The sequence below is a fragment of the Myotis yumanensis genome, unplaced genomic scaffold (assembly GCF_028538775.1).
Source record: "Myotis yumanensis isolate MYYU_CA2020_CCGP unplaced genomic scaffold, mMyoYum1.0.hap1 SCAF_15, whole genome shotgun sequence".
Lineage (NCBI taxonomy): Eukaryota > Metazoa > Chordata > Mammalia > Chiroptera > Vespertilionidae > Myotis > Myotis yumanensis.
The window spans coordinates 52808686-52830301 of NW_027223766.1; the positions used below are offsets into that span (position 1 = coordinate 52808686).

The 21616-nt window shown below is 48.6% G+C and overlaps 1 protein-coding gene across 10 annotated transcripts in view; it reads right to left on the reverse strand.

The window, feature by feature from the left end:
* PTK2 (protein tyrosine kinase 2) overlaps positions 1–21616 on the reverse strand; it is a 115195-nt gene that overhangs the window by 31524 nt on the left and 62055 nt on the right. For 7 of the 10 annotated variants that reach the window (XM_070392443.1, XM_070392441.1, XM_070392442.1 and 4 more), the window contains 9 exons: positions 19878–19934; positions 18363–18383; positions 17219–17316; positions 16108–16192; positions 15034–15134; positions 11961–12076; positions 11153–11253; positions 7409–7498; positions 4400–4604 (listed from right to left, as the gene is read on the reverse strand). In XM_070392443.1, the coding sequence (XP_070248544.1) occupies positions 4400–4604; positions 7409–7498; positions 11153–11253; positions 11961–12076; positions 15034–15134; positions 16108–16192; positions 17219–17316; positions 18363–18383; positions 19878–19934 (874 nt within the window). The remainder of the gene's footprint in view (positions 1–4399; positions 4605–7408; positions 7499–11152; positions 11254–11960; positions 12077–15033; positions 15135–16107; positions 16193–17218; positions 17317–18362; positions 18384–19877; positions 19935–21616) is intronic. The other 3 variants (XM_070392436.1, XM_070392440.1, XM_070392439.1) reach the window with 1 other exon arrangement.

The window sequence follows — 21616 nt, forward strand, 5'->3', positions numbered from 1 at the left end:
CAACGCTCAGGTAATTTGCCTGCTCACCACTCAGCTCCTCTGGCCAGCTGTCCTGGCGGGCACCGCGTGCAGGAGCAGGAGTGATGGCCCCGGGTTAACACGCTGGGGCTGGAGAACGAGTGTGTGAGTTTGTGGGCACATCCCCTTTGGAAACTGGCGGCACCTACTGACTAGACTTGTGCACACGGCTGCCTCCTGGGTACACACGGGACCGATACTGTTGAAAGCGTGCTCACCGAGAGACGCCCATTATCGCGTTCACACTGCACGAGTCGCAACAGCCCAAACTGGAAGGGACCCGAGCCTCCCCCAGCAGTGGAGTGGGTAAGCCGTGCCCGTCACCCACGGACACCACAGCCCCGCGCATGCAGCACAGCCACCGACAACAGGGACCATCTCAAGTGACACATGAGTCAACCCACGAGACAGAAGAGTCCGCACAGAATGTCCACTGACGTGACCTCAGGCAGGGGAGCCCGCCACGTTCGTGAGCTTGGGGTGCACCGTGACTGGGAGGGCAGCTGGTGGGGGGTGGGTCTGGGCCCTGGCAGCGTTTGCCTTGTTCTGGATGCTGGTTACAGGAGTGTGTGTGCCTGGCTGTGAAAATTTAATAAGCCGTTTACTTCTTGGCATGTTTATATGTACACATCTTTGTATGTCAATAAAAAGTTAAAAAGTATAAAAATTACGGTATAGAGCTTTAAGCGGATAATCCTATTTGCTCACTGCCCTCGTTTGTCTAAAAAGGGCGTAAGAAGCACCTTAACTTAGGACGTTTCCCTAAGGGACGCGGCACGGACACTGCGATGCCGGCAGGAGCCGCTCAGGCAGGCAGAGCAGCTGGGAACAGGACTCTGAACGTCCGCTCCCAAAGGGCAAATATGAAAGCTGTTTACTGTGGTTTCCCTGGCATAGTATCTATCAAAAAATGAACTGAATTTATCAGCGATTAAACAACATTTTCATTGAAAAGTAGTGCACATACATATCAGCTGTCAGTCACACAGCACAAAAACACCAGAGAACACGTGGAGAGAAACTTTCCCTGAGGACCCGCCAGTGCGTTCACACCCATGAGTAAGGCCCAGGATGTAAGGACAGACTCTGAGTCACAGAGACCCACCCACGACAGTGTGACCGAGCACTTCCTGAGTCTGCCCGACCAGATTCACCCGAGGAAGGGGCGCACAGATGGCCCGAGGTGGGCGGCGTCCAGCGGGCACCCTGCCGAGTGTCTACAGTACTTTCTTTAAGGTGGACGAGGAGGATGGGATTGGGAAACATTATTAACTGCCCTGAGGTAAGGACTTTCCAAATGTATTACTTTGCAAGCATCTTGAATATAATAAAACCTTTTAAAAGCTCAGTAAAAGAGCCTATTTAATTACTGTGATACACTGTTACATGTAAGTGACCAAGCAAGCTAGCAGATCATAGTTAAATGTCACTGCCCTTTTTGGTAGCAATATTATACATTTTTAATTACAAAGTTAAATTTAATTTCTGACTCATTCAGGACAATTCAGAATAAACTAATTCTCAATGGCCTGTGCTAATTGTGCATAAGAAGATATCCATGAATTATAGTCTAGGAACCGTGTGTGTGTGTGTGAAAATAATTATCTTTAGTTCTAAAAACCCACCCTGGGTAGTTTCTGGGCTAGTTTGCCTCAAGGAACAGCCCTAGGTGAACGTCAGTGCCCTGCATGCGCTGGGCACTGAGCTCAGTGGCTGTGTGACCCCCTCCTGCCTAGGCTCCTGGCCGGGAGGTGCGGGCGACCCCGAGGTGAGTATGACGATCCCTGTCCTCAAGGAGCTTCAGTCTAGTAGGGGATGAGACATACTAGACTGTGAGCTCCTCGAGGGCAGGAAAGGTGTTCTAGTCATCTTGCCCCGTGACCAGCACCAGGCTCAGCTACGAGGGGCTCAGTGTCTGTGGGACTGAACGCGGCTGCAGCCCGTGTGGCAACATGGGGGACGGGACAAGCACAGTGCCCGGAAGACTCCGAGGGCCGCAGTGAGTCAGCTGGGAAGTCACAGAAGAGCCAGCACAGGAGAAGCCCAGAGGGACAGGCAGGGTCACCAGGGGGAGGAGGTGGTCCAGGCCAGAAGGCGGGGTTAGCTTGGCCACAGTGTGAGAAAAGGACGGAAAGAACTGGCAGGTCAAGGCCGCACTGTCTGAGTCAGGGTCATGTCCCACAGCGATGCTGCAGGAGATGGACTAAGGAGCTCTCCTGGGCGGGAGGACGGGCAGGAGGACGGGGCTGGAGGCACCACAGGGGCCAGGCCTCCGGCTGTCAGCTGGTGGGCAGCGAGGAACTACCCATGACTCCCAGGTGGACTTGAAGACAAAGGCCCCACTGTCACAACAGAAGGTGAGGGGCCCAGAGGAGAAGGCCACAGCTTTGCTCTGGACAAAATGATGGCAAGGGGCCATTTCAAATGCAGGTTGAGGGGCTGTGAGAACAGGCAGCACAGCCGAGAGGCAGAGAGGGTAGGGGGAGGAGCAAAGCCCAGCAGTGCTTCCCAGAGCCCAGGAGGACGGAGAGGAGGAGGCCCGAGTAGAAACCCATCACTGTGCAGAGCGATGGCAGGGATGCAAGGTCAAGAGCCAAGATGTCAGGGAGACAGGAAGATGGAACTGGGACCAGAGAGCAGAAACTGCAAGGGCAGAATCTGTGAGTTGTGGGGAAAGATCAAGGAGGAACCAACAAGTTTAGGAGCAAAACAGGAATCAGGTTCAAATCCAGCCCTAACGGTGAGAGCAAGCACTAAAGTCGTAGGAAAATGAGGAAGCTCGACTTTGGCCTGGAGCAGGCCGTCTAGGAGTGCTGAAGACCTCCATGTAGTGAGATGCAGAGCGAGTGGCTGTGCGCCCTGGAGCGGGAAACTGCTGACTCCTGTCTCCTCCACATGACATTACCCCGGGGGCAGGCCTGCGCTCCACAGCCCAGCTCAGAGAGGCAGGCACTCAGCAAACAGCTGCTGCCTGGAAGCCCTTCCCTTTCTCCCCAGGGGCCTGAATTCTCCTTTCAGGAAACTTGTCCAGCAGGTTGAGTGCCTGAGAGGAGGTGAGGCTATAGACCAGTGGTTCTCAACCTTCCTAATGCCGCGACCCTTTAATACAGTTCCTCATGTTGTGGTGACCCCCAATTTCATTGTGACAAATTGAACATAATTAAAGCATAGTGATTAATCACAAAAACAATATGTAATTATATATGTTTTCCGATGGTCTTAGGCGACCCCTGTGAAAGGGTCGTTCAACCCCCAAAGGGGTCTCGACCCACAGGTTGAGAACCGCTGCTATAGATGGTTTAGGGAGGGTTCAAGCACTGGTGAAGGTTGGGCTGGATGAGCTCAGGCCTTCTGGACCCTGACATTGACTACTTTTTATGAAAAAAGACTAAATGACAGCAAATTTTAAAAAATCTCACATAACCTCAAGGAAGCACCCCAAATATGAAACGGTGACACAGCTCACAATAAACCATGGCACTGGTTGGTTATAAAATTAAGCTCCCCGAGCATATGTATAATATTAAAGTATCTTACTTATTAAAGTATTAAGTCTTAATCTAGACTTAATTCAATTAGGCAACTGTTTATTGAGCACATAATGGGTGCCTGGTCCTAAGCTCCAGGGTACAGAAATGAGTAAGACCCGTTGGGGCCCATCCAGAGCCTGAGCCTGGCTGGAGACACCAACAAGCCAATGAGAAACTCCCAGGCCTGGGGCAGGGCCACCTCTGTGCAGAGGGCTAAGGGCTCAGCACACAAGAAGTCCGAGTGTGCCTCTCGGGGACTGGGAGCTACTGAAGGTTTGGGTCTAGCAGTGCCTGGCACAAAGCCGGAGCCTCTAAATGGACTTTTTAATGTGATGACAGGAGTTCTGGAAAGATGCCAAGGGAGTGGCTGCCTCTTGGGGGCAGGGCAGATTAGGGGGGAAGCTTTCTCAGGGAGGGGACATCTGGGCTGGTTCTAAAGACGGCACAGGTTCATCGGGGGCCGAGGGCAGGGAAGGCACCTGAGAGAGCGGCCTGAGAAGAGGCAGGGAGCAGTGCTGCGGGGCGCAGGCAGGGGCAGGGCTGGGGCTGAGGTGTGAGAGGAGACGGACAGGCAAGCGAGGACTACATTACCGAGGAGCTCGCATACCATGCAAAGTCAGTGAGAAGTTAGGGGAGAGAGATTTCATCATAACTTGAAGCTCATTAAGATTTGAAGATGTAATCTACTTAAGACTCTTGCACGGTATAAGTAAATGCAAAATAAGTTTCAAAATTATGTTTGCCCAAGAAACAGGGTCAGCCTTTGACGCACTGATAAAGCAACCGTGACTGCTATCACTCAGGGAGCAGCGGAGCCTGCCCAGCCCGGCCCTCTCTCCCCCCACTCCTACCTGAGCTGAGCCTTGAGCTCAGTGAACCGGGGCCGCCTGCTGGGGTCATAGGCCCAGCATTTCGTCATAAGGCTGTAGAGGGTGGGAGGGCAATTTGGAGGCATTGGCAATCTCTCCCCATTCTCAATGCGCCCGATCACATCATTGTTCTTCACTCCTTGAAAAGGCTTCACACCATGCATCAGTATCTCCCACATACATACACCTGTGAAATGGGTGAGAACAGAACAGGGGACTTAGCAGGATCGCTTCAGAGTCAGCACGAGACCACCAGCTGTGTGATGTGGCAATCAGCTCAATAAAGCACATTCAATGAACTCTTGTAGGAACAGCAACACTACTTTAATATAATGTGAATAACGAAACATTAAATTACCAAAGAAAAAACCGTAATTTTTCTATGAGGTTTTCTTCTCTAAAACTCCTATTAGAAAACGGCCTGGCAGTACAGGGCCACTTCCTGGCTTGGTGGACAGTTCAAAAGTAAGCTCAAAGGCAGTGGAATGGGTTTCAGCTCCTCGCCCGCCAGTCCGACCTGCTATGAGCGCAGCGGTTGACCCGCGGCCTAGCAACGGAAGCCCGACACTGACATTCTGCAGTTGGAACACTTGGAGCCCTTTAGAGCTGTGGTCTGTCCTGGACTCGGTGCACATGGCACTGTTCACCGACAAGTCAGTCACTGCGCCTAGAACTTCTCATCCACAGACTCCACGATCAACCTCAGAAAGTCTCACAACCTACCCTTGAGAATCTCACACTTTCTCAGGATCGTCTGAACAACTGGGCATTCACCTTTAAACAAATGAACCAAACCTCAAACTGAAAATGAGGGCCACCCCCGGGAAGGACCAGGGAACCGAGCCCGGCAAGGAGGGAGGGCGGCTTTCTTCTGGGAGAGTCCGGTCAGCACCCGGCACTTTGGCCCCTGGAGATCTTGCCACCCTGAAGGTGCACAAACGTGCCTTTGCTCATGTGAGTTCTCCGACTTAATGCTCCTTTACTTCCTCTTCACTAACCCTCCTCTGGAGGCACATCTGCGAGTTCTTCTGTAAAGCTCTTCCCGATTCCCCTCTGCTCCTCGGAAGTGCACGCTGTGCACCTGCTGCCCTCAGGAGGGGAGCTGGGCTTCCCGTCCGCATCTTCAGCTCCTAAGACGGTCCGTCCCTCAGAGGAGGCCTGGCATGTTCTCAGAGCACGTGAGTTAGACCCTGGAATTAGCCAAAGCCCAACAATTCCCAAGGAAAGACAGCGCTTCCGTGCTGCTTTCTCATCGGAACTGGGACAGCACTATCGGCAACACTGAAAACATGACACACTGCTGACACCCTTCCTTGAATGCACACGTCATCCTCAATCCTCACACCTTCCATCTCTTTACATACAGCATTTCCTCAAGTCTAAGACGCCACGGGCTGCAGGGTGCACCGTTCTTTATATGACTAAGAAAGGGGGGGTGCTGCCAGCTAAATGATGATACAAGCCTTTGTCATCTCTCAGAATTGTCTTCGTCTCACCAAAAAGCTCTTTCAACTCATCCAGACCAGAGAGGAAACATGCACAGAACAGACCAGGTCCCCATGAGCGCAGGCAAGGCAGCCACAGGAAAACAGGCCCTGCAACCCAGTGCAGAACACGCCACTGGTGTGCACACAGCCCAGTTCCAGGAACGTTAAAATGTGAAAGAAACAGGCATTTAGAATCTCTGAAGGACAGAATTTCCTCGCAAACATAAGTAACCTGCTCCCTAGTTGCACAGCTAATGAGCGAGGTCCTGGGACAGAGCCCTTTTCTTTTCCTTCCCTTTCTCTTCCCTTTCCTTTTTCCTTAAATATTTTCTTCTCTTTATTTCAGAGGGGAAGGGACAAGGAGAGATGGAAATATCAATGATGAGAGAGAATCATGGATCAGATGCCTCCTGCACACCCTCTACTGGGGATAGAGCCCACAAGCAGCCATGTGCCCTGATGGAGAATTGAACCATGACCTTCTGGTTCATAGGTCAACGCTCAACCACTGAGCCACACCGGCCGGGCCCCAGAGCCTTTCTTGACCCTGTCGGACTGCTTCCTACTTGGCTGAAGAGGCCCTCCCTGAGCCTGGGGTCAGTGAGAGCACTAGATGGTTACTAAATCGACAGCAGGGAAATAGGAGAAAATAAGGACACACACTTGATAGAGATGAAGTTGTTTTTATTTATAGGAAAAGGTACATAAACATACCAGCAGAGAAGACACATATTAGACTATGCGCAAGCTCCACGTGAGTGTTAGGACAGGGAAAGTGCAGAAGACGCGGAGACAGGGAGTCCTTGCATCTGGACGCTACCCCTGCCGCAGGAAGCTTCACGGAAGGAGCATTTCAGCTGACCTTTAGGTTATACAGAACTCGCACTGGGGGAGAGTACGGGATAAGGTGTTCCAGGTGGGAGGAGCCACAGCAGGAGGGGGTGGGGAGGGGGCGTCACCTGTACTGGAAGGCGAGGAACTGAAAACCGGATGTGCAGACTCGGAGAGCCCCTTACACTAGCTGGGAGGTGCTCAATGACCCACAGCAGGAGGTGGATCAGGCGGGAAGGGACAGAGCAGACATGGAAGGGGCAGGACCACAGAGACAAGGGTCAAACCTCAAGCCCTGAGACAAGGGAGGAAGGAGGAGAGTCCAGCAGAGAGGAGGAAGCGCGGTCTTAGGTACCCGGGTCTGCGGGACAATCACAGAGCCAGAGGGACAGTTAACTCAACTCCATCACAGAAAGGAATGAACGAGAAGACAGAGAGAGGAGAGAGAAGGGAGCAGAGGCGACCGCCCTGTGGGGAGAAGCAAGGGAAGAGTGACAGAAGGGACCAGAGGGGTCGTCGCAGAAGCCACAACTGGCAGCTGGCGCGTGCAGCTCCACGGCTGTCTGCCCAGTGAGTCCAAGAGGACACCACCCACATGCTCGGACCAGGCGCAGTGCATTTAGGAGAGCGGGGGAACATCATCAGAACAACACAAAGCTTGTCAAATACTCACCAAACATCCACACATCGCTAGCTGAGGTAAAGCGTCGAAAATTGATCGACTCTGGAGCCATCCATTTAATAGGCAATTTTCCTTTGGAAGCTAGAAGATTAATTTTGGACAGTGAGTTTCTGTTACCTGCTGAGGACGCTAACAGTTACAGCTAGTGATATTTTTAGTATCAAGATAAAAAGCTTTCAACACTGGGCCCTGAACCTCGTTTCTCTGGGAGAATTACTTTCCTTCCCTTGATGTCCTGAGATCCCTGGGAGGGTGACAGGTTCCACTGGGCAGGGGCGAGGAGCACTGTGGCCTCCCGGGGGAGGCGGGAGCAGAAAGGGAGAGGGAGCCCGTGCAGAAGGCTTAGCTGGAGCTCAGTTAAGCAGCTTCACGATTCCCCAAGCAACTCCTCATCCACAGGACGCAGCCCTCTCGGTAGGAGCCCCTGCGAAGGACAGACAGCCCCTCCCATTCATGAAGCCACCTGGAACTCTGAAGCAGGTGCCCAGGGAAAGAGTATGTATGCATGCTTATCTCCGTCAGCTATAACCTTCAACCCTAAACCTGTCCGGGTAGGTTCTCTTTTCTTTAGAACATGAGGCTCAGGCGCCTTGGGTGACGAGCCCGAGCCTGGCTTTCCGTCTGTGGCGGAGGGAGCACGCCTCTGGTGACTTGGCATCAGGAGACAACTATATTCCTTCCAATGACACTTTCCCGCTTAGAACCTTCCTGACAACTGAGCTCAAACCCTGTTTGCTTCCTTCCAGACAAACTGCTCTACAGCTGTGCACTGATCCGAAGGACCCAACCCTCAGGGTGGTTTTCCCCAAGTCCAGTGGACTCTACACGCTGAGCTTTCTGAGAGGCTATGTGCGCAAAGCTGCCCACTCCCATTCAACACTAAACGGTGGCTGGCTCGCGTACCCTGCTGTTAGGGGTTAGCTCTTTACTGGGATTCCAGGACTTGGACCAGTTAAGATTTGAGCTGGACATGAACTAAACTTTAAAACACGGGAAAGCTGACTTGGTTGTTTTAGTTATCTGACCAAATAACCAAAATGAATACACAACCAAAGACTTTTCTTTTCACACAACAAAGGATCACTGCTGAAGTTGTTTCAGGCTGTAGTATACAGAAGGCATATGGAAGAGAGCAGCCAGGAGCTACAAGAAGAGTCCATCAACTGAGAAACTGGCCTTTGTAAACAGTAGTAATAATTAGAATACACACTAATAGCATAATAGGAATTTATAATTCAAACCTTAGCTGAAGCACTAGAATACAAACATTTATTAATAAAAACATTTTTTAAAAAATATATTTTATTGATTTTTTACAGAGAGGAAGGGAGAGAGATAGAGAGTTAGAAACATCGATGAGAGAGAAACATCGATCAGCTGCCTCCTGCACACCCCCCACTGGGGATGTGCCGGCAACCTAGGTACATGCCCTTGACCGGAATCGAACCCGGGACCTTTCAGTCCGCAGGCTGGCGCTCCATCCACTGAGCCAAACCGGTTTCGGCTAATAAAAACATTTGGTCAATAATTATTTGAAGAACTTAAGTCAATCTGTCCAAGATTGGCAAATTAAAGAAAAATCACATGAGCTGGATTTCAGTTCAACCTCATGGGCCGAAGTCCTGGAGGTGTGTTAGGCGCCTTTCACTGAGCCCTGGGACCGCGGGTGTCTGTCTGTGTCCACGGAGGAAGGACACTGGGCTGATTCCAATCCTTGGCTACAAGAAATAAGCTGCAATAACCCTTCAAATACAGGCTTGGAGTGAATGTAAGTTTTCATTTCTCCTGGAGAAATGCCCAGGATGTCATTGCGGGTCACATGGTAGTTGCATGCTTAGGTCGCAAAGGATCCGCAAACTCTTGCCCTCATTGGTGTGGCTCAGGTGGTTGGAGAGTCAGCCCCTACATGAAAGGCTGCAGGTTCGATTCCAGTCAGGGCACATGCAGGAGGCAACTGATCAATGTTTCTCTCTTCCTTTTTCTCTCTCTCTCTCTCTCTCTCAAATCAATAAAAAAACATATCCTTGGGTGAGGATGAAAAAAAACAACAAAAACAGCCCAGCCAGTGTTGCTCAGTGATTGAGCGTCAACCCATGAACCAGGAGATCACAGTTTAATTCCTGGTCAGGGCACAGGCCCAGACTGCAGGCTCGATCCCCAGTGGGGGGGGTGTGCAGGAGGCAGCCGATTTCATGATTCGCATTATTGATGTTTTCTGTCTCTCTCTCCCTTCCTCTCTCTGAAACGAATGAAAACGTATTTTAACATAAATAAATAATTTTTACAAAGACTGCAGACTCTTTTCCAGAGCGGCTGCACTGCTCACTTTCTCACAAGTGATTTCAGGAATTTGGTTTCTGTGTTTTCGCCGGCACTTGATGGCATCACCACTTGTACTTCAGCTGTTCTGATAGGTGTGCAACGGGCTCTCACTGTGGTCGTCACCTGCACGTCCCTCTTTAATAATGTACTTATTTGCTACCTGCCTATCCTCTGCAGTAAGATCTTTCTTCATATCTTCTGCTCATTTTCTTTCTTCTGCCCATTTTGTTTCTTTTTTTACTGCTGAGTTTTGAGAGTTCTTTCTATATTCTAGACCAGGGGTCTTAAAACTTCTTAAACAGGGGGCCAGTTCACTGTCCCTCAGACCGTTGGAGGGCTGGACTATAGTTTAAAAAAAAACTATGAACAAATTCCTATGCACACTGCACATATCTTATTTTGAAGTAAAAAAACAAAACGGGAACAAATACAATATTTGTATTTGCATGTGGCCCGCGGGCCGTAGTTTGAGGACCCCTGTTCTAGACATTAGTTCTTTGTTGGATAGATATGTGGTTGGCAAATATTTTCTTCCACTCTGTGGCTTGTCTTTTCATTCTTTTAACAGGTCTTTTGCAGAACAAAGATCTTTAATTTTGATGAGGTCCAATCTATCTATTTTTTCCTTCTATGGATGTTTTGGTATTGAGTCCAAGGACTCTTTGCCTAGCCCTAGATACCATTTACTCCTGTGTTTTTCCTAGAAGCTGTACATTCTGTCCTTGTCTGTGACCTGCCGTGAGTGACATGGAGGTGGTCAGGCTGAGGCCCACACGTGCCCGTGGACGCCAGCGCTCCAGCACTGCACCTGTCGGAAAGCTGTCCTTCCCGTGAACTCACTCACACCTGTCAACAATCAGCTAAGCCTATTTCTTACAAACATACCTTTTAAAGCAGTGGTTCTCAACCTTGGCTGCACATTAGAATCACCTGGGAATTTTTTTAAAATCCTGATTTCTTTTTTTTAAAATATATTTTTATTGATTTTTTAGAGAGGAAGGGAGAGAGATAGAGAGTTAGAAACATCGATGGGAGAGTAACATCAACCAGCTGCCTCCTGCACATCTCCCACTGGGGATGTGCCCGCAACCCAGGTACATGCCACCGACCGGAATCGAACCCGGGACCCTTCAGTCCGCAGGTCAACACTCTATCCACTGAGCCAAACCGGTCTCGGCAAATCCTGATTTCTGAGCCTCATCCTCCAGAAATTCTGTTTCTTTGTTATGGGGTGGGGCCACAACATTAGTAACAAAAAAACAGAATTTCCGGAGGATGAGGCCCAGAAATCAGGACTTTAAAAAGATTCCCAGGTGATTCTAATGTGCAGCCAAGGTTGAGAACCACTGCTTTAAAGGAATAACACCCATTAAAGGTCCTGAACCTATTGCTTATTTCTTGCTCCCACCTTACCTTTGTAGTAAGTACTGTCTTCCATGTATCGGGATAATCCAAAGTCTCCTAATTTCACGCAATCATTTGAGGACACCAGAACATTCCGAGCAGCAATGTCCCTGATAAGGAATAATTTGGGCCAACAAATTTTAACACAAGGAAAGTAAACCACAAAGTCATCTATGTTATATAAAGACATATAGGTACTCTGAAAGAGAGCTTATATACAATGCAAACAGGAGATTTACCACACACTGAAAAAAAGGACACTACATTATTTTATTTCAAATGTTTCTTCTGGCAGATATTTACTCGTTAATATGATGATCAGTATTTGGAATGATGGCGGCAAAGTGCATTCTCCAATAACGAAGCCGCTCATTACTTTTCAAACAATCGTTTTTGCAGCGGCATTACTGACAGTGACACACAGCCATGGTCGGACCCTGCTGGCCTCAGAGGCAGGATGAAATAAAAGTCATCTCATTACTTGTCAGTGTCTTTGCTGATGTGCTCGCTTTAATGCCAGATCACCAAACACTAACACAATACCAAGCCCTCACTTGCATTCAAACTAGACCCAGGTTATAATCAGAAATCCCAGAGGACACCATGGATGCTCATGACACTCGGTGTCCTGGAAGGTCCCGGCCAGTGTGTGTCAGGACGGAGTGTTCGCTGCTCTAGTGCCGTGGTCAGGCTCTCCATAGTGTTTGTGGAAGGAAAACTGAACTGATCTAAACTGACACCTCACTCGGCCAGGGCAGACACAGCACCTGCACACCGGGTCAAGTAGCACAAAGCTACCCCCTTCCCCCGACCTTACCTGTGCACAAATCTCTTGCTCTCCAGGTACGCGAGAGCTGTGCTAAGCTGGTAGGCGTACAGGATCAAGGACGCCAGATCCAAACTGTACTTCCGGACTTGCAGAAATGACCGCAGCTTTGGGACAGTGACCAAGACAAAGTGGAAGGATTAGTGATGGAGAACAGAAATCCACAGCCAAAGAGCTACATCCAACCACAACGCTGCCTATCTCTAAATGCTCTCAGTGAGAATGGCTTCAATTCTCCCTAATAGCAAAGCATGATGAACCAAAAATCCTAGCCCAGAAATTATGGTTAATCACTCTTTATTTGAAATCCTATGTCAAGTTGGAATCTTCATGACTATAGACAAACTTTTGAAAAAAATCAGAAATATGTTTCCAGAAAATGAATAAAAGCACAAAATATCTATCCTATATAATAAAAGGCTAATATGCAAATCAACCAAATGACAGAACGGTCCCTTTGACGTGCACTGACCACCAGGAGGCAAACACTCAACACAGGAGCTGCCCCCTGGTGGTCAGTGAGCTCCCACAGTGGGAGCGCCACTCAGCCAGAAGCCCTGAGCCAGCTCACAGCTGGTGAGCACAGGGGCGGTGGCTGAAGCCTCTCCCGCCTCCATGGCAGTCAGACATCCCCCAATGGCTCCCGGACTGCAACAGGGCACAGGCTGGGCTGAGGGACTCCCTGAGTGCATGAATCTCGTGCACTGGGCCTCTAGTATACATATAAAAGGCTAAGCGACCATCCGACCATCCAACCGGTAGCTATGACTGGCAATGACCACCAGGGGGCAGACACTCAATGCAGGAGCTGCAGAGCTGCGGTGACTTGGCAGCGGCGGTTCTTGGGTGATGCACCCCAAAACCAGAGAGAAGGGAGCCCAATTCTGGGGTGCGTCACCAGAGAACCGCCCTCTTGCAATCCGGGACCCCTCAGGGAATGTCGGAGAGCCGGTTTCAGCCTGATCCCCGCAGGCCAGGCCGAGGGACCCTACCTGCTGGAGGGACCCTGCTCACTCCGCAGACATCCTTCCGCAGACGCCCTTTGAGCCACATTACCGCTGACCAGGGAGGGACAGCGGGAGGTTGGCTCCAGAGTGTGTATGGCCTGGCTCACCCAGTCCCGCCCCTCCAGCCACCTTTTAATTAATTTCCTTTCAATGTGCACAAATCCTTGCACTGGGGCACTAGTTGCTAAATAATATTAGAAAACAAAAAGATCTAGTCACCTCTCAAAAAAATCCAATACACAAGCATGGTCAGCTCACACCACTCCATCCCGGGCAGATCTGAGGATAGGTGATGAGGAGGGAGGGTGGGAGGAATAGTGTCCCCCTCTCTTACCACCCCCATGGAGTTTTGGGTGCAGAAAGGTAAACTGGTCGTGTTTTGGGTATTTATCCCACTGGGTTTCCCAGTGGTGCCTACCACTGTCATGGTTAATTTAGCTAAATGCTAACATAGCAAAGAAAGGCAGAGGAGCTGAATACTCTAATTCTATAAAATCAACATATAAAGGAGAAACATTTTTTAATCCCAAAGAATTAGCAAATTCTTCAAAAGCAAAGCAGAAAAATACTGTACAAAAATATGGAAACAGTCCTAGCCAGTTTGGCTCAGTGGATAGAGCGTTGGCCTGAAGACTGAAGGGTCCTGGGTTCGATTCTGGTCAAGGGCACATGCCCGAGTTGTGGGCTCAATCCCCAGTGGGGGACATACAGGAGGCAGCCAATCAATGATTTCTCTCATCATTGATGTTTCTCTCTCTCTCTCTCTCTCCCTTCCTCTCTGAAATCAATAAAAAGATATTTAACAAAACAAAAAACACAAAAATACGGGAAGGTAGAGCAGAGGAGGGGAGACACTGTAGGGCCTTAAAATGCTCCAGCCAGCAAGCTTTGTTAGCCTACATGGGGAGAAGAGCCTCTCAAAGGCGGGGGTGGGGGTGATGCTGCAAAGCGGAGGAAGGACCAAACTACACTTTGGTTCCTGGTAGCTGGTAACCTAATACTCATCAGAAGCAAAACTTATTTGGGACCTTTTAAAAAACGAAGAATGTGTGTAATGTTTTCGAAGGTTGCATTAACTTTCAGGAGCAGAAAACTGCATCTGAAAAATCAACCTGTGTTGATCCCCAACCGGGCCAGGCTACTGAAGGGGCCAGCGTGCAGGAGATAGCAGGGCTCAGGGCCCACGTTGCTGTGCCCCGCCCCTGCCCCGCCGCTGTCCCTCCGGAGGGTAGGAGCCAGCAGGCCTGGGGTGGGGCACAAGAATTTGCATTTGGAACAAGTTCCCAGGTGATGGTATACAGTGATTAGTTCCGTGTTCTGAAGAAAGTCAAATAAGGAGAGCTCTTCACACTGTTACTCATATTTAAAAACTGTGACTAATGTCAGCGGGTCTAATGTGAATTCTAAAAAGCTTAAGGAACCCTTCAGATTTACCAAAATCCAGGACTGCTTCGCCACTGCTCCTCTCACCCTCCCAGAACCGGAGAGGAACAGAGATCCACTTTTGTCAGGACTGCTGCTTCCAGTCCTAACAGTTTTGGCCGGGGCAGATGCGCTGCTGGGCCTGAGCTAGGGGACGACTGGGGAATGTAAGGATGAGGACATGGTACTATATCCTCCGAGTCAAAACCACAGGGGACACAACATATACTTCCCTTTCTTATCAAAGGACATCACACAGCCAGTGTGGACTGCATGAGTACAGAGGCGAGCTGACCTGCACCAGCAGCCCGCCCACACAGGCCAGATCATGGCACACGGGGCAGCCCGCCCACACAGGCCAGATCATGGCACACAGGGCAGCCCGCCCACACAGGCCAGATCATGGCACACGGGGCAGCCCGCCCACACAGGCCAGATCATGGCACACGGAGCAGCCCGCCCACACAGGCCAGATCATGGCACACGGGGCAGCCCGCCCACACAGGCCAGATCATGGCACACGGAGCAGCCTGCCCACACAGGTCAGATCATGGCACACGGGGCAGCCCACCCACACAGGTCAGATCATGGCACACGGGGCAGCCTGCCCACAGGCTGGCTCTGGCACACGGTACCTCTCCGAGAGTGCACAGCTCCATGATGATCCAGACAGGGTTCTCCGTGATGACGCCAATCAGCTTCACGATATGAGGGTGGTCAAACTGGCGCATGGTTACTGAGGAGAACAGTGTCTACAGTTACTTTCTCGTCAGGCTGTCGGGGGGCGATGGCTGGCTCAGGCTGTGTTTTCCTGGCCTGTGCTCTGCAGTAATAGACTAGCTGAGGCAGCAGTCCCTACCAGCGCATGTACTGAAGTCAGACACACAACAGGGCTCAGGCTATGCTTAGGCAACTGACCAAGTCACGTAGGGCTTCCAGATTTATTCATTTACTGACTGTCACGTGGTCAACAGTCCCAGAGATGGAGAGCGGAAAGCAGCGGTTGGTCAGGGTTCAGGGAAAGAAGAATACTGAGGTTCATTTATACAACCAATGACCGCCAAGCGCCTTCTGTGAGCAAAACAGACACAGTCCCTGTCCCCATGGAGCTCAAAGTCTAGCGGTGGGAGCGACAACAGCACCTTGCAAGCAAGGCCTATTAAGCGATGAGGACTCGGGAAGGAAAGACCACGCCTGTGGCCGGATGAGAAGGGAGGGACATGTGGGAGGAGGAAGGGCTTCCCGCTCAAGGGCAGGAGGGCGGGCAGGAGGGTGGGCAGGAGCCTGATGGGCTCCGTTTGTGCGCATCCTGCAGAGAAGACCCCCAGGCAGCTCTGTCAGGGGAAGTGTGATCCAGAGCAGCGGGGCCAGGGACTGCCTGTCCTGCTCTCTCCAATCTCCAGGGCTTGCAGCACGTGGCCTGGGACCACTTCTCTATCTGCCCAATTCCAGAGCGAAGATTTCAATGGTACTAGGTACCGAAGCACAAAGGGACAGTAAATCAATCTGTGTTCATACCCCAAACATCATGGCTTACCCAGGAAAATCTGCAGATACGGCCTCTACAAATACAGATATCAATTTGCAAGGCAAGATTAATAAAAGGAGTTGCCTCATAAAAGTCAAAACATTATTTTTCTTCTTCAGAGACAGTCTGGATTTCACAGACAAAGACAAATGGAGTTCCAAAGAAATTTCTAGAAACTTACAGGCTTCTTGAAGGAATTTCTCTCTCACGCTGTCGGAAGTACAGTTTTTACATGTTTTAATTGCAACCGCCAAAGCCGGATTCTCCTGTTGGGAAATCACAGCGTCACACACATGCCAGTGAGGTCCTCTGCCTGCAGCAGGGCAGGCTCAGGTGGACCCTGGGCCTGACAGACCAGATGTGAACTCAGGAGAATGGAAAACTGTGCACAGAAACTGTACGTGAATGCCCATAGCAGAATTATTTGTAACAGCCCAAGTGGTAATGACCCAAATAACCACCAGATGAGAAGATAAACAAAAAGTGGTGTATCCACACAACAGCATGGTATTTGCTGATAAAAAGGAGTGAAGTTCTACATGACACAACATGGGCAAACCCTGAAACCATCGTGCTGAGACAAACCACCACAAAAGCCACACATCGTATGATTCCACTGGTATGAAATGTCCAGAATAGGCCAACTGACAGAAAGAGAAAGTAGATGTGTGGCTGCCAAGTGCTGGGGAGAGAGGCAACAGGAAGTAACTGCTAACAGGGGTTTCTTTTGGGAATAAAAATAATGTCCTAAAATGTCCTGTGGTGATGGTTGCTCAACTCTGCGAACACGCTAAAAACACTAACTTATACATATGAAAGAGTCAATGTGATAGTTTGTGAATTATATCCCAAGAAAGCTATTATTAAATAGCTAATTTTTAAAATTCACATCTCAGTGGAGGGCAATATGGAGCAAATTAACGTTCTTTTCTTGAAAATGCAGGTAGGTGGGAATATTGGCGAGCTGCTGTTCACTTTGGTCATCTACTTGTTAATTCCAGCCAATGGAAAAATCTTCTATGGAATCTAGAACCGATGACAGAGGCTGAAAGAATAAAGGATAAAAGACAGGCCAGCACTCTAGGAGCTCTTTTGCCATTTTGTCATTTTTGAGTATATTAAGGAAGTTGACATACATGATGAGCTTTAAAAAGCCAACTGCAAAAAAATAAAATAAAATAAAATTTTAAAAAGCCAAATGTAAATACCTTGAAGAACTCAGTGCTTACGAAGACAAACAAAAGGCCATTTAAAGTTAAACAGTCAAAAGGAGTCCAGGCTTCGGGACTTACTGGGCTCACGTAGATGCCTTGGTGGACATCCCCGAACTGGCCTTCTCCAATACATCGTCCCAGCTCTATTCTTTCTCTTTGAATCTCATAATCTCTGGCTGCAAGACAGGGTCCACACATGAAAAACACAAGTACAACCACACCAAATGTGGAAATGACACTCTACACAGTTCCTTTCATTAACACCCCTGAGTAAAAATGTCAACAGTGGCACATCTTTCTATGAAAACACTTTAAACCCAGTGGAATTCTCTTAAACAGCATTTTTAAAGGAATTCGTGTAACTGTAGGCACTGATTAAACTACCAAAACACTGAGTTCTCTTACAGGTAGATTTTTTTCAGATTTTTAATGTCTGATTTAGTTTATATCTATTTGATAGTTTTCTAAATAATTTCTCTAAATATTAAGTTATATGCTATTAATAAGTGCTATTAGTTCAGGTATTAATATATGAAGGCTAGAAAAAGTTATTTAAAGCAATTATCTTACAAATAACTTAAATTTGTAAGTTATGGAGGCAACAAAAAAATTGTGTCGTGAATAACTGTATGTTTTAAAAGTTTAAGAGTGTTCCACTTTATTATAACCCTATCTCAATATTATTCATGAAGCTAAAAGAGTTTAAAGAGGTAGCTTCTAAAAATTCATTTCAAAATTAGATGATTTGGAATCAGGTTGAACACATCACATAAATTATGAGTATTTTATATTTTTGAGAGCATATGCCTCAAATTAACGTATTAGATTGATTTACACAAAACCAATTATTTAGAGGTACACGGGAAGAAATGCCCACTAGGGACCTAGGAGCTCGGTTCCAATCAATTCACTACTTCGGATGCATTGTGATTTCTCCCAGTCAGGAGAGTCCTCCCGCAGCCTCACTGCACACACCCCATTAGTGTGATCACCAATGGAATGACACAACTTTCCTGGGTAATCAAGTTATAAATCATGCAGAAATTCAACCCAAAATTTAGATGGTGGTTTTCCTCTTTAAAATCCCTTTAGCTAGTAGTTCTATTGAATTAACAGCATGAGTAAATCAATGAAAAATAGCTTAAAAATAAAAGAAACATCCCGTATCATTCCATAGGTTGCAATCGCAAGCAAATGCAGTTATTTGAAAGGATCCTGTTACCTTCATCTATTCCATAGCTTTCTGTATTGCAATTAAGAGAGAGAAAAATTGAAGACCTTGCTTAGAAATAACTAATAGCAATTAGGTTAACAACAATAAACTTGGAGAGTACATGTCAATAATATTCACTTTGTTAAATATTTTAACCATGAATATGAGAGGAAAAAAAAAGACTAGACACAAGGAAAAACCACCCCCCATCCAGTTACCTCACTGTGGTAGAAACAACACTCTCAAGTCCTATGTCATGAACGCCTTTATGGTAACTCATTTTTGTGGGGTCTGGGTGAAAGTAGCCACTTGGGCATTTACTACTCAACTCTGAATAAGAAATATACAAATAAAAATTTGGATTTTCTGCAGGAATGTGCAAATAACAAAATGACTAAACAAAAATTAACATTTTCCCAAATTGCTACCGCAAGTCAAAACGTTCACAGAATGTGTGGCTCTCGCCTGCCTGCTCCACCTCTCTCTCGTAACACAGGGGCTGGAGGGGCCCAGGGCCCACCGGGACTTCGCATGCCTCAGAAGGCCGGCGGTTTCTCTGTATTTGGTAACACTCCTCAATCTACATAGTAACTGTAAATGCGAGCATCTTTTAAAATATTTACGCAAGAGGGTAAAGCACCCAAACCTGTTACACATATGCACAGCTCGGATGTCAACTCGGATTATCTAGGCCTTTGAGGATGTAAGGTGGGACCATAATGGGCCTCTTTAAGAGGGAGGGTTACGATTTTAAAATGGGAATGACAGTTCAAGGGCATCTCCAATTCAAGATCTGGGACTAGAAACTCCAAGTAGACGCAGGGCTTCCAGATTCTACTCCGTCAGCAGGCAGCCCGGCAGAGAAGTGGGATGCTGCCATTCCCAGGCTGCGGGAGGTCAGCTTCCCACCCCTCCCCCAGCTGCAGCACTGAATCAGAGCAGCTTTCTAGCTGGTTAGTCAAGGGCAATAAAGAACAACAATTCGCCCTGGCTGGTCTGGCTCAGTGGATAGAGCGTCGGTCTGCAGACTGCAGGGTTCCAGGTTCAATTCCGGTCAAGGACACATGCCTGGTTGCGGGCTCGATCCCCAGTAGGAGACGTGCAGGAAGCAGCTGATCAATGATTCTCTCTCATCACTGATGTTTCTCTCTCTCTCCCTCTCCTATGCTCTCTGAAACCAATAAAAATATTTTTTTAAAAAGGAAAAAGAACAACAATTCCAAGGGGAAATGCAAGTCACTGAACAGACACATTTAAAAATTAAATACAGATTTTCTAACTTTAAATAAGACTCTGTAGAAGGAAATACTCTAATCAAGAGGATCATACTATCCCAGAGCCAGGGAGCAAGGTGACGACAAGCCTGTAACTAAACTGACTGGACCTGTGAGTGTCGGGCACATCAGAGTGGAGCCCTGAAGGCTGAGAAGAGCTATGCACACAGGAGGCATGAAAACAGCTGGAAAAGGACGGTCAGTATCTACACTGAGCCTGTGCATGTGCGCCGAGCAGCCAGCCGCTTACTTGAGGGCATGGTGTAGGTGTCCTCTTCGTCGATGATCTCAGCATAGTCGTCCGTTTCTGCAGGGAAGGACAGGGCAGCGAGAGGTTACACAGCTGGCCTCGGGCCTGTGGTACCACGTGAGAAGGCGAAATGGCCTGCCTAGACCCTACTGTGCGGACACATTCTTCAAACAGTTACTCCACTGCTACACGAGCCCTTATGGAAGTGACAGTGACACCATGGCCCACTATGCTATAAGGCAGACTTGCTCCTCAGAGAGCAGGCAGAGCTGACACAGACCGCGCTCATGGAAACAGGAAGACACGAGACAACCACCATCGGCGTTGACGCCGCTCCCGCAGCCCCGGCAGCTCTTGTACAACCACGCCCGGCCTCCCGTGTCTCCAAAGGAGCGGCGCGCACACATGCACCCCACGGCACTCCTGAGGGCGCCACAGTGCTCGCCTTCAGAAATAAAAATGGCAGCGGACTCCTGCGGGGATTAACGGGCTGACCTCCTTCATCTGCTCAGGGCAAAGGCAGCCCAGGAATGCATCTCCTGTAACTTCTCACTCAGACACGGGAAGAGCACACATGGACCCATTGAGAATAAAATGAGGTCAAACCGCATGTGAGTGAGTTCTTTTCTGAGATAAGGACCAGGAGCGCCAGCGTTCCCCTCACTCCTCTCCATGGCGCAGCAACTGAAAAACCCACCACATGTCCTGGGGGAACACCTGAAGAGGCCACTGCGCACTGGGGGACAAGCACACGCCGTGTACAGGAGGGAAGCGGGGCCGGGAAAGGGGCAGTCAGCCCTTTGGGGACCATCATCTGACTGGGGCTCAGTTTGAAACTGTGACCTGGCGGTCGCTGGAAACCCCAGAGAAACGAGAAACTAAGAGCTCTTTCTGCTCTGATGCCATTCATATTCACTCCGATGTTAAAATTATAGAAACCAAAGGAAACGGAGGCAGTTTACACTCCAGGGTTCTAGTTGTCCCACACACGGCTACATAATGATGGAGAGCAAACCTAAGAGTTCCCAGGAGAGTCCACTTCTTCACCTGTAACCATCACTAGACGTTATTAAGTAAAGAAAAAGTCAACTGACAGAATGTAAAGTAGATAAACCAATTCTCTTTAACACACTTATCAAATCAATTCTATATGCAGGCAGATAATGTATGTGATTCTTTACATGTCTCCCCTAACCCTAATACTACGTACAGGATTGAAGAAAAAAATTAATCTACCCCAAACCTTTCAAGCTTTTATTTCTGTATTCCTCCCTGTCTGTTCTTAGTGAATAGTTAAGAACAATAAATTGTCATGATTTAGGCCAATGGCTTTGCTTTTTTTGTGTGAGATAGCTTAACAAAAGACTCTGAAATGAAATGTGGGGACAGAAGGGAGCCACTCGGGCTCTTGTAAGAAACAGGAGTTAACCATTTTGAAATAAACAATTTTTAAAAATGGAGACTTCTAAAACCTCAGACAACATTATAATTTGAAAGGCTTGGTATCACAGTATGTGATAAAATAAAAGTGATACGAAGACATACAGCAGTCCAGAAACCAACAGCTCAGAGACCTGCAGAGAAAGTGCCAAGTTCTCACTCTGAAGCAGAGGGGAGACAGGGAGGCACTCCTGACCATATGGACACGCACCGGAAGAGCCCGAGGCCCTGGAGTCTGGGGGGGACGGCAGTGGCCATGATACCCTCACAGTTGTCAGTGGGGCTGCAGGCAGCCTCAG